General features: G+C 32.3%; 1 protein-coding gene across 1 annotated transcript; it reads right to left on the reverse strand.

Moving 5' to 3' along the window:
• Positions 1-793: 793 nt before the first annotated feature.
• On the reverse strand, positions 794-12,073 carry LOC135961465 (uncharacterized). Its single transcript, XM_065512965.1, has 6 exons — positions 12,042-12,073; positions 11,418-11,521; positions 5,515-5,735; positions 1,484-1,644; positions 1,169-1,399; positions 794-1,112 (listed from the first exon to the last, which is right to left on the reverse strand). The coding sequence occupies exons 1-6, from the start codon at positions 12,071-12,073 to the stop codon at positions 794-796; spliced, it is 1,068 nt and encodes a 355-aa protein (XP_065369037.1).
• Between the last annotated feature and the right edge of the window lie 4,257 nt (positions 12,074-16,330).

Consider the following 16,330-nt stretch of genomic DNA (forward strand, 5'->3'; position numbering starts at 1 on the left):
TTTAAACTATATCATAATTCTTATGCTGCTAAAGAATAGATAAACCCATAATGCCAACCAGCTACAACAATTGATGTCATTACAAAATCTTCTTTACTTCAAACCAACCAACATCACAACACACAAAACTGATTGTTCAATGTGTACAAAAAAAAAAAATATTGAAAAAAACTAATAATCGTGTGTTGGGAATACAAATTTAAGTTTTCTGTTAAATGTTGTTTGTTAAATAGTTTTTTTTTCACAAATAAAACAGAAGAAAAAATAATAATTTTGCGTAAATGCGGCAGCACAAGAAGCAGCAACATGCAATAAATGTTCCATAACAGACGTTAACAGTAAATTATTGTTTTATGTTCAACGTTTTTCTGCCGTCTACCCCAAAACATCTCTCTCACTTATTGTGTAATACCCAGTGTGCATTAAATGCAGGTCAGCAGTAGTTGTGGTTTTACAAGAATATTTTTGTTGATCATTTGTTGGCAAAAAAAAAAAAAACATTTCAAAATTATTACAAATAACATTTTTATTTATTTATTATCGGTTAAAGATGAAGAAGTCAATAAACATAAATATGTTTTTTTGGCAGCCAATGGGGGGTGTGTAATAAAACTTTTATTTATGATTAATTTTTTACACTCAACATAGAATGGAATAAAATTTTGAAATGGCATGGGAACAAAAAGTTATTTCAAAGTAATGAGCTGTAGATTTTTTGTGTGTAGTAATTTTACATGATTTTCTAGTTGCTTAAATTCTGCTGTAAAAAAGATGTAAATTTGAAAAATTTTAATTATTGTTTACAAATAATGCACTTGTGTTGCAAATATTTACCTTCATGGCCTTTGGAATTTAAATTTATTTTCAAAGTAAAACTGGTATTGATATCAAATACATCATTCTCTTGATTAGTTATAGCACGTCTTTTGCGAGACTGTTTTGTACTGCCTGCTATGCATTGAGGTGCGGCACAGTTGTTCAAACAAACTTTGATATTCGCCCGAAATTGCACAAATGCTGTATTAGGGAATTTAAAGGCTCGAAATTTGGATTTTAAAGAATTTGTGTCAGTGAGATTGAAGTTTTCAAACAGATAAGGATCCACTGTGCAGCTAGATTTAAATAATAAAATATAAATATAAGTATAACTTAAAATAATTATATTTACCCCTTAAATAATATGGTCTCTGACATTTCAGCCATATCTGTTACTTGCAAATAATTAACACCCAAACCATAAATATTATTAGCCTCTTCGTTGAGTTTGATTTCCATTATCAACGGTGTACCAGGTATAACAGTTACCATGCCATCAATAATTTGGTCATTTTGTCTTACCTCCATTAATACTTTAGGATCAGGGGCCTGCTGTTCTACTGTGTCTAAGATTTCAATGTCTCTTAATTTATAAGGTATACAAGTATAAGGTATTTGTAATTTAGTGGAAGGATTCTATTTAAAATTTGTTTTAATTATCACTTACTGATCTTCTTGGAAGTCCTCGGGTAAAACATCACGTTTCACCAGTTTGTGTTTAAAATTTTTGGAAACGTTTTTAATTTTGTATAAACATTTGATATTTATTTTGTCTACTGCATTGTGTTTCTGTTTTATTATAAGATTTTGATAGTAAGTTGCATAATTCTGAAATTACAAAAAAAGAAAATAAATTATACAAGATTGAATGTAGTTAAGAGTTAGTGCACAGCAAACTCAACGACCTTAACTATTTGTTTTATACCCTACACCACCATAGTGGGGAGGGTATAATGCGTTTGTGCAGATGTTATTGGTGTAACCCCCACCTTAAAGTATACCGGTCGACTTAGAATCACTTTCTGAGTCGATTAAACGATGTCCGTCCGTCCGTCCGTCTGGCTGGCTGTCCATGTAAACCTTGTGAGCAGAGTACAGGTCGCAATTTTGAAGCTATTTCGATAAAATTTGCAACATATAATTTTTTCGGCCCAAGGACTATGCCTATTGAAACTGGCTGAAATAGGTCCATTATTTCACCTAGCCCCCATACAAATGTCCTTACGAAATTGGACTTTATTGATCATAAATGTTTAATTTACATATGAATCTACACAAATTTCGCTCCAAATAAGTTTAATATATACAAAATTCATGTCGCCAAATTTTGTTACGATCGGACCACAATTAGTCATAGCTCCCATATAGACCCGCTTCCGAAAATCACTTTAACGTGCATAAATCTCTTAAAAATGTCGGTATATACACCAAATTCAACATAAATAACTTTCATACAGACATAAATCACACGATCTAATTTCATGGTTGTCGGTTCATAATTGGTCATAGCTCCCATATAAGGCCCATTTCGAAAATCACTCACGAATATAAATTATTGATATTTTAAAAGAAAAATCTTTTTGCTCATTTACTTGGTGTAGGGTATTATATAGTCGGGATTGACCGACCATACTTTCGTACTTGTTTTAAATATCGCCTTGTTAAATTAAAAAATGTGGAAATAAATATTTCACTCCTAAATTGATAGTCAGATTTTAAAAAGACTTCTCATCGTTTTGAATTTGGTTTTTTATCGTCGCCAAATGGGGATCTCAAGTACCCAAAGTGGGGTACCTCAGTTAAAAATAAAGTTAAAAATGATGTCAAATTGTTATTTTCCATCCGATTTCAAAGATTTGTGTATGGAATCTACTAAGTAGAAGAGATCTATAAAAACATTGTTACAGCTACGAAAATGGGTCAATAAGTCCACGACTTTTTGATTTTCCTTACTCTTAAATGTAAGGTCAGCACTGCTCCTGTCAACAGGCATATGTCAGTTAACTCCTATCATAATTTGAACAGGCTACGTCATTTAGCTTGGGAATCTGACAGCCATTGACAGCAGACTACTTCATGACTTGAGGAGAAAATGGAAAAAAGTGAATTTTGTCTGCTTATTAAGCATTATTTTTTGCGGTAAAGAATCAGCACTCTAATCAAGGCTAAGCATGATAAATACTATGGGAATTCTGCATCATCAATTTCAATGATAAATATGTGGTTTACTGAATTTTGTTGTGGTCGTACAAGCACGGAAGTTGCCGAACGATCTCGAAACAACATGTCGGCTAGGCCTGGACAACGTTGTTCTCAAAGAAATATTGACCGTTGATGCTGGAAGCCGATAATCAACAACAAACAGTTACTCTTTCGGAATGCATTGTACGCTCTTGGATCTCATGTGGATTGATATCGTTTTGATAAAACAATTTTATCATTTGCATGTGTTGTTCAGCGCTATATCCATCCATGGTGATTTGGCAAAATTAACAGATTTAGCTTCTAAATCACCGCTATCAACTGTCAAAGTTCGGAAGCCTGTATTGGAAGTTCCAGAAATTTCTTTAAAAATGTGTGAGCTAAACTTCCTCGATTGGATTAGTGTAACCTATCATACAAAGTAAATAGTCATATTCGAATATCTGGAGAATTGTAATTGTGACAATCTTCAAACTTTATATGAATCAATTTCTTATCAGTGCATGAATTTCAACCAAAAATGGGAAGGAGCTGAACAAGGGGTGAGTCACCTCCCATACAAAGTAAATAGTCATTTCTAAATATATTCGGAACTATAATTGCGAGATTCTTTTGAATAATTAGTTATTTTCGAATATTTGGAGATAATAGCGAGTCTTTAAGCTTAGTACGGATATATTCCATACCACTGTACGAAGCTTAACTACAAATAAGCGAGATCGGAACAATGGGTGCAGGACATCTATAACAAAGAAAATTTTTAATTTTATGGGTCTACGACTTAAAAATTCTAGATTTTTTCAAATTTTTAGTTTTTATTTTGAAACATTTGTACAATATAAATTTGCTCAAAGTCTTGACCATTGTTACTTATGAGCTTTTCCCATCTTTTTGGCAACATATGGATTCCGAGCCTCCTCTTTTTAGACCAAGAACGAATCAAGCCAATATCGGATACTCTGTTCGAAAGTGAAACATAAATATCCCAGAGAGAGCGTTCTGCATCCATTGAAAGAAATAGTAATCGGACGGGTCACGATCTGAACTATAAAGCGGATGAGGCAAAACTTTCCAAGCACTCTTTGCAAATTGTTTTTAACATGTATTGCAACATATATTCATAATATTCATGATGGAATATTACGGTTTCTTGTCTGGCCGCATATTCTGTGCGTTTTCTGCCAATTCAAAGGAATCAGTTTCTGTGATGGTCTGGTCAGATTAAATAGAACAATTTTGCTGCCACCATGAATATTTGCCTTGTGTGTCGATTCGGCTGGTTGGACTTGCTTCACATACGATTTCTTACGCTTTGGGTTATCGTAATGAATCGCAAGTAATGATTCGGTGCAAAAATGATTTTCTTTTTATAGAGATCAAGCAATATTTCGGGCATCCATAGTCTTCTTTCATGGTCTCTCGTCTTCAGATCGTATGTACCTATCTTCACTGCTTTTGGATGAATCCTGCTGCTCGAAAATATTTTCCCAATGATTGTGCAAGCTTTTGTTGAGTTTTACAACAATCTTCATGGAGTAATGCCATCAATTCTTGGTCTTCATACGTTTTTGTTTGGTCTGGGCGATATTTGTCTTCTGTATAAAATTCACCACTTCTGAACCGAACAAACCATCTGTCGCACGTTGAATCCGATGTGTTCGGTGTGTTTCAGTGGCATTTTTTTCAAATTAAAAAAGTAAAGGAAAACTTCCCGCATATCATACTTTGTTGAGAATAAATTGCAGACATATACCCTTCAAAATGACTATCCATTTTAAATCCCCAGGTCTTTAAGTCAAAGTCCTAGGCCAGCCCAAAAAGTTTGAATACCAAGAATTGGAGGCATTACTCCATGAAAATTATTGTTAAACTCAACAAGAACTTGCAAGTTCGTTGGGATCTACTCAAGCAACAATTTCAAAACGTTTGCAAGCAGCAGGCTGAAAAATGGATCCAATGAAGCTCGACCAACCAGCCGAATCGACGTCAAAGCCAAATATCCATGGCTCTAAGGTAATTAATGCTCGGTATTTGGTGGGAACAAAAGGGTCCTATCTATTATGAGCTACTGAAATCTAACCATACCATCAGAGGAAACCTGTACCGAACGCAACTGATTCGTTTGAAGTGAGCATAACCGAAAAACACCCAGAATATGAGGTCAGACATGAAACCATAATATTCCATCATGACAAAGCTCGACCACATGTTGCAATACCGGGTTAAAACTATTTAGGAAGAAGTGGTTGGTCTGGACCTGCCTTATAGTCATATAAGGCTACTATTTGTTCCAATCGATGGATAATGATATCTCTGGGATACGATTAACTTTGGAAAAGAGTATCCGAAATTGTCTTGGTTCGTTCTTGTCTTCAAAATATGAGAAGTTCTTTTGGCTGGGAATACATATGTTGCCAGAAAGATCGGAAAAGGTTCAATTCCGCATTTTTAAGTCATACACAAACATTTCATGATATTTTTGCTTCTAAAACTTACCTTCCATTTATTAACACTTCTCAAAAATCCACATTTGTTGAAATCGTTGAGGTTAATCTTCCAAATGATACCATTCCCATCAGACAATGGCTGACATTCTCTCAACGAATTGGCACGTAAATTCTCCCAATAAATTGTATTATGAAAAGGTTCTGTACGATTAGATGTCAAGGGCAATTCCACCAAAATAAAAGCCTTATTACAATAAACGTGGTGAAGCTCTAAAATAATAATAAAAAAAATCAGCAATAAAACAATGTAACTCATAAAATAATGTGTACATTTTTCATTTAAAAATAAAATAAAATTCACAAACAATGTGTGAATATTTTCTCAGTCCAATAATAATAATAGTAATAATACCACAATAAAAATTTGTTTCTTTGCAATGTTTTCAATTATTATGGAAATTATATTCCAACAAGTAGTCATCATAGGTGGAAATCATAGAAACTCCTCCACACATTCGCAGCTATTTGGCCATTGATTTTTTTGTGTTTAGAAAATTTCAACAAGTTTTTTTCGCTGTTTCTTCTAAAGAACTCTGCAGGCAGGCCATTATTGTTAAGGCGTGCAATGGAATGATTTGTTTATCATTTGTTAACAAACAGACAAATGAAAATTCACTGTGTAAAAGTTTATTCAACAAAAATTTGTTTATTTCCTATTTGGTTGGTTGTTGATGGTGTTTTGGTTTGCAAATGTGGTTGAGAAACGATTTTCTTAACAATTGTTACATGTGGAAATTTGTTAAAATTATACAATGTACATAAAGTTTATGCAATACTGCTGATGTGGTGTTTCTTTTTTGTTCTTCTTCTTTAGCATGAGTCACGTTTATAATTTTTCCCCTTTACAGAGACAATAAAATAAATAGTCAGATTATTGACTTTAGGTTATTTTAGAATTGGAAGGAAAATTTGTATATTTGTTTGCTGAATTATGTAAAACATGATTAGAATTGCATAAAACTAAAAGGAAAGAAAATAATTCGAAGGAAAAAATTTAAATTAATACTTGAAAACAAAAGAGTTAGGCAACAAACTGGATAGAGAGTGATTTTTACGAGAGTTGTAAAGTGTCGGTTAAAAACCTGCAAAATATACTAAAGTGATTAAAGAAATACATAAAACTTAATTCCTCTCCTTGGAACTAAAAAAGAATACACAAGGTTCTCTTTAACTTAGAATAATTTAATTTTCCCTCATTCTAAACAAGCACATAACATTAATTAACCATTTAAATGAACATTAACTAGAGGCTTCATAAAATCGCAATAAAATATACAACATTCTTACCAACCAAATGAAACAATTTAAATCACATCTACCAAAGAAAAAAACTAAACACCTCTAAGAATATTGAAAAGCACAAATAGGAAAAAGGAATTAACAAACTCAAATAGACATCTTAGTGGTAACAATATAATCAAAAGTGCTTAACAACATGCCACATGCTCATTAAATGCTTTTACGATGATTTTTTATTTATTTAAATTACAAAAAAAGGAAGTTTTGTTTAAACTACACAGCACTAGCTGTGTAGAGATAACTGAGCAGTTGGATGGAGGATGCTAAAGAACACATATGATTCTCTAATAAAATCAACAACTTTATTTTTGTTTATTTTCTTTTTTCTGCTTAGAAAAATTGGCATTTGTGGTACTTTTGCTTTTATGATCAAAATCAAAAGTTCTTTGGCGAAAACCACCGCGAACAGCGAATGAGCATTAAAGATGTCATGCTGAGAATCTTAAATTAAACAGACAGAAAAAGTCTTAAGAATAAAACAATTAACAAAACAAGTACATTAGGTTCCTAATTTAACTGATTGTGAAGATATAAGATTGCTAAGGAGACCAGTTTTTACACAATTCGAAAAACTATAAAATTTACATAATTTGAGATACTTTCATGAGTAGATTATGAAATGTTTCTACAGAAAAGTACTCAAAGTCGGAGAGACACTATTTCTATAGAAAAGTACTCAGTACCTGAGAAAGTTTTACTGTAGAAAATTCAAAAAAAAAGACTCAGTAACTGAGGCAGTTTTTTCATAACAAAAGACTCAGTAACTGATAAAGTTTTTCTATAGAAAAAGACTCAGTAACTGAGACACATTTTCTATAGAAAATGACTCAGCAACTGAGACACATTTTCAATAGAAAATGACTCAGACACTTTTTCTATAGAAAATGACTCAGCAACTGAGACACATTTTCTATAGAAAATGACTCAGCAACTGAGACACATTTTCTATAGAAAAGTACTCAGCAACTGAGACACATTTTCTATAGAAAAGTACTCAGCAACTGAGACACATTTTCTATAGAAAAGTACTCAGCAACTGAGACACATTTTCTATAGAAAAGTACTCAGCAACTGAGACACATTTTCTACAGAAAAGTACTCAGTAACTGAGACACATTTTCTACAGAAAAGTACTCAGTAACTGAGACACATTTTCTATAGAAAAGTACTCAGTAACTGAGACACATTTTCTATAGAAAAGTACTCAGTAACTGAGACACATTTTCTATAGAAAAGTACTCAGTAACTGAGACACATTTTCTATAGAAAAGTACTCAGTAACTGAGACACATTTTCTATAGAAAAGTACTCAGTAACTGAGACACATTTTCTATAGAAAAGTACTCAGTAACTGAGACACATTTTCTATAGAAAAGTACTCAGTAACTGAGACACATTTTCTATAGAAAAGTACTCAGTAACTGAGACACATTTTCTATAGAAAAGTACTCAGTAACTGAGACACATTTTCTATAGAAAAGTACTCAGTAACTGAGACACATTTTCTATAGAAAAGTACTCAGTAACTGAGACACATTTTCTATAGAAAAGTACTCAGTAACTGAGACACATTTTCTATAGAAAAGTACTCAGTAACTGAGACACATTTTCTATAGAAAAGTACTCAGTAACTGAGACACATTTTCTATAGAAAAGTACTCAGTAACTGAGACACATTTTCTATAGAAAAGTAATCAGTAACTGAGACACATTTTCTATAGAAAAGTACTCAGTAACTGAGACACATTTTCTATAGAAAAGTACTCAGTAACTGAGACACATTTTCTATAGAAAAGTAATCAGTAACTGAGACACATTTTCTATAGAAAAGTAATCAGTAACTGAGACACATTTTCTATAGAAAAGTACTCAGTAACTGAGACAAATTTTCTATAGAAAAGTACTCAGTAACTGAGACACATTTTCTATAGAAAAGTACTCAGTAACTGAGACACATTTTCTATAGAAAAGTACTCAGTAACTGAGACACATTTTCTATAGAAAAGTACTCAGTAACTGAGACACATTTTCTATAGAAAAGTACTCAGTAACTGAGACACATTTTCTATAGAAAAGTACTCAGTAACTGAGACACATTTTCTATAGAAAAGTACTCAGTAACTGAGACACATTTTCTATAGAAAAGTACTCAGTAACTGAGACACATTTTCTATAGAAAAGTACTCAGTAACTGAGACACATTTTCTATAGAAAAGTACTCAGTAACTGAGACACATTTTCTATAGAAAAGTACTCAGTAACTGAGACACATTTTCTATAGAAAAGTACTCAGTAACTGAGACACATTTTCTATAGAAAAGTACTCAGTAACTGAGACACATTTTCTATAGAAAAGTACTCAGTAACTGAGACACATTTTCTATAGAAAAGTACTCAGTAACTGAGACACATTTTCTATAGAAAAGTACTCAGTAACTGAGACACATTTTCTATAGAAAAGTACTCAGTAACTGAGACACATTTTCTATAGAAAAGTACTCAGTAACTGAGACACATTTTCTATAGAAAAGTACTCAGTAACTGAGAAACATTTTCTATAGAAAAGTACTCAGTAACTGAGAAACATTTTCTATAGAAAAGTACTCAGTAACTGAGAAACATTTTCTATAGAAAAGTACTCAGTAACTGAGACACATTTTCTATAGAAAAGTACTCAGTAACTGAGACACATTTTCTATAGAAAAGTACTCAGTAACTGAGACACATTTTCTACAGAAAAGTACTCAGTAACTGAGACACATTTTCTACAGAAAAGTACTCAGTAACTGAGACACATTTTCTATAGAAAAGTACTCAGTAACTGAGACACATTTTCTATAGAAAAGTACTCAGTAACTGAGACACATTTTCTATAGAAAAGTACTCAGTAACTGAGACACATTTTCTATAGAAAAGTACTCAGTAACTGAGACACATTTTCTATAGAAAAGTACTCAGTAACTGAGACACATTTTCTATAGAAAAGTACTCAGTAACTGAGACACATTTTCTATAGAAAAGTACTCAGTAACTGAGACACATTTTCTATAGAAAAGTACTCAGTAACTGAGACACATTTTCTATAGAAAAGTACTCAGTAACTGAGACACATTTTCTATAGAAAAGTACTCAGTAACTGAGACACATTTTCTATAGAAAAGTACTCAGTAACTGAGACACATTTTCTATAGAAAAGTACTCAGTAACTGAGACACATTTTCTATAGAAAAGTACTCAGTAACTGAGACACATTTTCTATAGAAAAGTACTCAGTAACTGAGACACATTTTCTATAGAAAAGTACTCAGTAACTGAGACACATTTTCTATAGAAAAGTACTCAGTAACTGAGACAAATTTTCTATAGAAAAGTACTCAGTAACTGAGACACATTTTCTATAGAAAAGTACTCAGTAACTGAGACACATTTTCTATAGAAAAGTACTCAGTAACTGAGACACATTTTCTATAGAAAAGTACTCAGTAACTGAGACACATTTTCTATAGAAAAGTACTGAGAAACTGAGACAAATTTTCTATAGAAAAGTACTGAGAAACTGAGACAAATTTTCTATAGAAAAGTACTGAGAAACTGAGACAAATTTTCTGTAGAAAAGTACTGAGTAACTGAGACACATTTTCTATAGAAAAGTACTTAGTAACTGAGACGAATTTTCTATAGAAAAGTACTCAGTAACTGAGACAAATTTTCTATAGAAAAGTACTGAGTAACTGAGACAAATTTTCTATAGAAAAGTACTGAGTAACTGAGACAAATTTTCTATAGAAAAGTACTGAGTAACTGAGACAAATTTTCTATAGAAAAGTACTGAGTAACTGAGACAAATTTTCTATAGAAAAGTACTCAGTAACTGAGACAAATTTTCTATAGAAAAGTACTCAGTAACTGAGACAAATTTTCTATAGAAAAGTACTCAGTAACTGAGACAAATTTTCTATAGAAAAGTACTCAGTAACTGAGACAAATTTTCTATAGAAAAGTACTCAGTAACTGAGACAAATTTTCTATAGAAAAGTACTCAGTAACTGAGACAAATTTTCTATAGAAAAGTACTCAGTAACTGAGACAAATTTTCTATAGAAAAGTACTCAGTAACTGAGACAAATTTTCTATAGAAAAGTACTCAGTAACTGAGACACATTTTCTATAGAAAAGTACTCAGTAACTGAGACGCATTTTCTATAGAAAACCATTCAGCACCTGAGACAGTTTTTCTATACAAAACTACTCTGTTACTGAGACTTTGTCCCTAGAATTCCTATTTCTTATGTTAAATCTGACCACCCTAATGGCAAATGACGCCTAAAGTGTGACTTAAAAAATCACTTAATTCCAAAAGGTGTTTGACTTCATGACTTTGTACCTTAAACTTTATTCAACTTTTCATTCAGATTTTAAAGATAATACTGCTGGTTGTTGTGTCGTTTTTCTGTATGACCGTCTGTCTGTTAGTTTCATTTCCAAACAATGACAACAACCGCTTTTTATTATTTTTTTCACCTTAACATACGAAAAATTAACAATTATTTTTAAAGTTCAAGACTCCTCTACACATGTGTGTATGTAACTCACTACACCACGCGTTAAAAGAGTTTGAAAATCTAAGCAAATCAACATTGTTGCGCTGTTCATTAATAGGAACTTCAAGTTGTTTGGCTGGAGTACTGCTGCTATCGCTGTAAATGAGTGTTTTTCTGTTTGTTTGTTATTCACATGCGTATAAATTTACTGCGTTATCTTCATTAAAAGATGGTAATAAAAATGTTTTGTATATTTGTTAGTCAATTTTTTGCTAGTATTAAATGCCCTACATGGAGCAATGTTGCATCATAACTAAGAATGTATCTTTCAGTTGGCTTTCAAATGCCTACATTTTTAGATAGGCAAATGTTTCTTTGGTACATTGGATCCTTAAATTATTTCAGTTACAAAACTCAAGTTGTATTTTAGTTTGATTAGAATTGCATTGAACGTCGTTTCTATAGCCAATCTCATTTTTTATATTGCTGGCTCTTGTTTTGCTTTATCTACAAGTTTAATTTTCTTTATATTAAACTTGCTCCACTTAGCTGATTTTAACAATATCTATGACTAAAGAAATTTAATTTAAATGAATCCTAACTTGAAAAATTTTAACACATATTACTTGTATATTAAATTTTTGGTGTAGAGCTCAACTACATCGCCTTTACTCACCCTTTACTTTTACACTTGTTGTTTTCTTTCATCGTTACTTTTTTTTTGGTTTTTATACTTTTCAAATGAATTAAAATTTATTTCTTGTTAAACATTTTCAAACAGACATTCCGATGTTCAAATTTATCTGATCTTCAATGTTGAGTTGTTTATGTTAATTGCGAATTTGTTTGGCATTTGTTAATGAGAAGGGAGGAAGTAAATAATGCCATAGAAATGTCCTCTCCACGCTTGAGGAAATTCCAGGAATTTTCAATTTCTAAATACCTAATCGATATATCAATCTTGTGCTCTAGGAATTTTAATTACAAATGTGTTTTCGAAATATGTATTGATCATTGAAGAAGTTAAGGTATGATAGATGCAAATAATAATTGAATGGAAACTTTAAATGCTGGGATGGCTGAAGGATTAGGGAGAATTTTAAAAGTAAACAAAGTGAGAAAAATTTACTTAAATGGGAAAAATTTATAGGGGAGTTAAAAAATTTTAAAATAAAGAGATTTTGCTGTAAATTATAATTCAGAAATTGTTACATTTTCTCTATGTAAATAAAAACACTGAGACACTTTTTCTATAGAAAAGTACTCATTAGCTGAGACACTTTTTCTATAGAAAAGTACTCATTAGCTGAGACACATTTTCTATAGAAAAGTACTCAGTATCTGAGACACATTTTCTATAGAAAAGTACTCAGTAGCTGAGACACATTTTCTATAGAAAAGTACTCAGTAGCTGAGACACATTTTCTATAGAAAAGTACTCAGTAGCTGAGACACATTTTCTATAGAAAAGTACCCAGTAGCTGAGACACATTTTCTATAGAAAAGTACTCAGTAGCTGAGACACATTTTCTATAGAAAAGTACTCAGAGTCACTGAGACACTTTTTCCATAGAAAAGTACTCAGAGTCACTGAGACACTTTTTCCATAGAAAAGTACTCAGAGTCACTGAGACACTTTTTCCATAGAAAAGTACTCAGAGTCACTGAGACACTTTTTCCATAGAAAAGTACTCAGAGTCACTGAGACACTTTTTCCATAGAAAAGTACTCAGAGTCACTGAGACACTTTTTCCATAGAAAAGTACTCAGAGTCACTGAGACACTTTTTCCATAGAAAAGTACTCAGAGTCACTGAGACACTTTTTCCATAGAAAAGTACTCAGAGTCACTGAGACACTTTTTCCATAGAAAAGTACTCAGAGTCACTGAGACACTTTTTCCATAGAAAAGTACTCAGAGTCACTGAGACACTTTTTCCATAGAAAAGTACTCAGAGTCACTGAGACACTTTTTCCATAGAAAAGTACTCAGAGTCACTGAGACACTTTTTCCATAGAAAAGTACTCAGAGTCACTGAGACACTTTTTCCATAGAAAAGTACTCAGAGTCACTGAGACACTTTTTCCATAGAAAAGTACTCAGAGTCACTGAGACACTTTTTCCATAGAAAAGTACTCAGAGTCACTGAGACACTTTTTCCATAGAAAAGTACTCAGAGTCACTGAGACACTTTTTCCATAGAAAAGTACTCAGAGTCACTGAGACACTTTTTCCATAGAAAAGTACTCAGAGTCACTGAGACACTTTTTCTATAGAAAAGTACTCAGAGTCACTGAGACACTTTTTCTATAGAAAAGTACTCAGAGTCACTGAGAAACTTTTTCTATAGAAAAGTACTCAGAGTCACTGAGAAACTTTTTCTATAGAAAAGTACTCAGAGTCACTGAGAAACTTTTTCTATAGAAAAGTACTCAGAGTCACTGAGACACTTTTTCCATAGAAAAGTACTCAGAGTCACTGAGACACTTTTTCCATAGAAAAGTACTCAGAGTCACTGAGACACTTTTTCCATAGAAAAGTACTCAGAGTCACTGAGACACTTTTTCCATAGAAAAGTACTCAGAGTCACTGAGACACTTTTTCCATAGAAAAGTACTCAGAGTCACTGAGACACTTTTTCCATAGAAAAGTACTCAGAGTCACTGAGACACTTTTTCCATAGAAAAGTACTCAGAGTCACTGAGACACTTTTTCCATAGAAAAGTACTCAGAGTCACTGAGACACTTTTTCCATAGAAAAGTACTCAGAGTCACTGAGACACTTTTTCCATAGAAAAGTACTCAGAGTCACTGAGACACTTTTTCTATAGAAAAGTACTCAGAGTCACTGAGACACTTTTTCTATAGAAAAGTACTCAGAGTCACTGAGAAACTTTTTCTATAGAAAAGTACTCAGAGTCACTGAGAAACTTTTTCTATAGAAAAGTACTCAGAGTCACTGAGAAACTTTTTCTATAGAAAAGTACTCAGAGTCACTGAGACAACTTTTTCTATAGAAAAGTACTCAGAGTCACTGAGACAACTTTTCTATAGAAAAGTACTCAGAGTCACTGAGACAACTTTTCTATAGAAAAGTACTCAGAGTCACTGAGACAACTTTTCTATAGAAAAGTACTCAGAGTCACTGAGACAACTTTTCTATAGAAAAGTACTCAGAGTCACTGAGACAACTTTTCTATAGAAAAGTACTCAGAGTCACTGAGACAACTTTTCTATAGAAAAGTACTCAGAGTCACTGAGACAACTTTTCTATAGAAAAGTACTCAGAGTCACTGAGACAACTTTTCTATAGAAAAGTACTCAGAGTCACTGAGACAACTTTTCTATAGAAAAGTACTCAGAGTCACTGAGACAACTTTTCTATAGAAAAGTACTCAGAGTCACTGAGACAACTTTTCTATAGAAAAGTACTCAGAGTCACTGAGACAACTTTTCTATAGAAAAGTACTCAGAGTCACTGAGACAACTTTTCTATAGAAAAGTACTCAGAGTCACTGAGACAACTTTTCTATAGAAAAGTACTCAGAGTCACTGAGACACCTTTTCTAGAGAAAACTACTCAGTGTCACTGAGACACCTTTTCTAGAGAAAACTACTCAGTGTCTGAGTTAAATTTTCTAGAGAAAATTACTCAGTATCTGAGTTTAATTTTCTAGAGAAAATTACTCAGTGTCTGAGTTTAATTTTCTAGAGAAAATTACTCAGTGTCTGAGTAAAATTTCCTAGTGAAAATTACTCAGCGTCTGAGTTATATTTCCTAGAGAAAATTACTCAGTGTCTATGTTACATTTTCTATAAGAAATTACTCTGTGTCTGAGTTACATTTTCTATAAGAAATTACTCAGTGTCTGAGTTACATTTTCTATAAGAAATTACTCAGTGTCTGAGTTACATTTTCTATAAGAAATTACTCAGTGTCTGAGTTACATTTTCTATAAGAAATACTTAGTTTCTGAGACACATTTTCTATAGAAAATTAGTCAGTGTCTGAGTTAAATTTTCCAGAGAAAATTACTCAGTGCCTGAGGTACAAAATGTACTCAGTGTCTGAGGTACAATTTGTAGAGAAAATTAGTTAGTGTCTGAGTTAAATTTTCTATGGAAAATTCGTCAGTGTCTGAGTTACTTTTGCTACAGAAAATTCATCAGTGTCTGATCATTGTCTAAAGCATAATCTTTGTAGAAAAAATATTAGTTTTTTGAGATAATTTGCTGCAGAAGTGTACCTTGTGTCTATGAAACTTATTGTGTTCAAACGGTTTCTATAAGAAATGACTATGGAAATTCGTTTTATTTCCTCAAATAAGATAAATGATTGTTTTTATATTCACTTTGTTCTACAAAAGAAAATTCCCACATAAAGTTTCTTTCTATCAATATCAAATACATCTTTTTTGTAGACTTGTGGTTAAACGTCATGTCAGTAATCTGTATGACTAGTCTGTCCATCAGCCAGTTTTTGTATGAGCAAATGTTAGTCTAAAAAATGATTTTTTTTAAGAAAATTTGAAATATACTTAATTTGGTAACTAGTAACTTAAGCTTCAACTTGTCACGAAGTGGTTCCATCAAAACATAAATTGAATAAAAAAAGCTATACAGAAAAAAAGCAAATGCCAATACGTCAGAATTACTGGCAGACAGACAGGCAGGCAGATAGTTAGATATTGTAGATAAACCACAAAAATATTGAAAGAAAACCAATAAGCCAGTAAAACGGCTGCCAAACACATGCTGTTAATGAGATTTATGAGTATGAGAATGCAGAATTGCCTGTTTGCCGTAAAAAATAGTAGATCTTCTTCGTTTAGTTGCATAAATGCATTGCAACTGAATGTGATAATTGTTTTGTAATTAAATCTGGGAGTTTATTGCGGTTTATTTATCAGTTATTGATTGTGCTGTGATTTCAAAGTATTTTAAATTCAAGCAAATTAATGCTAA

Source organism: Calliphora vicina, chromosome 5, assembly GCF_958450345.1.
Source record: "Calliphora vicina chromosome 5, idCalVici1.1, whole genome shotgun sequence".
Taxonomy (NCBI): domain Eukaryota; kingdom Metazoa; phylum Arthropoda; class Insecta; order Diptera; family Calliphoridae; genus Calliphora; species Calliphora vicina.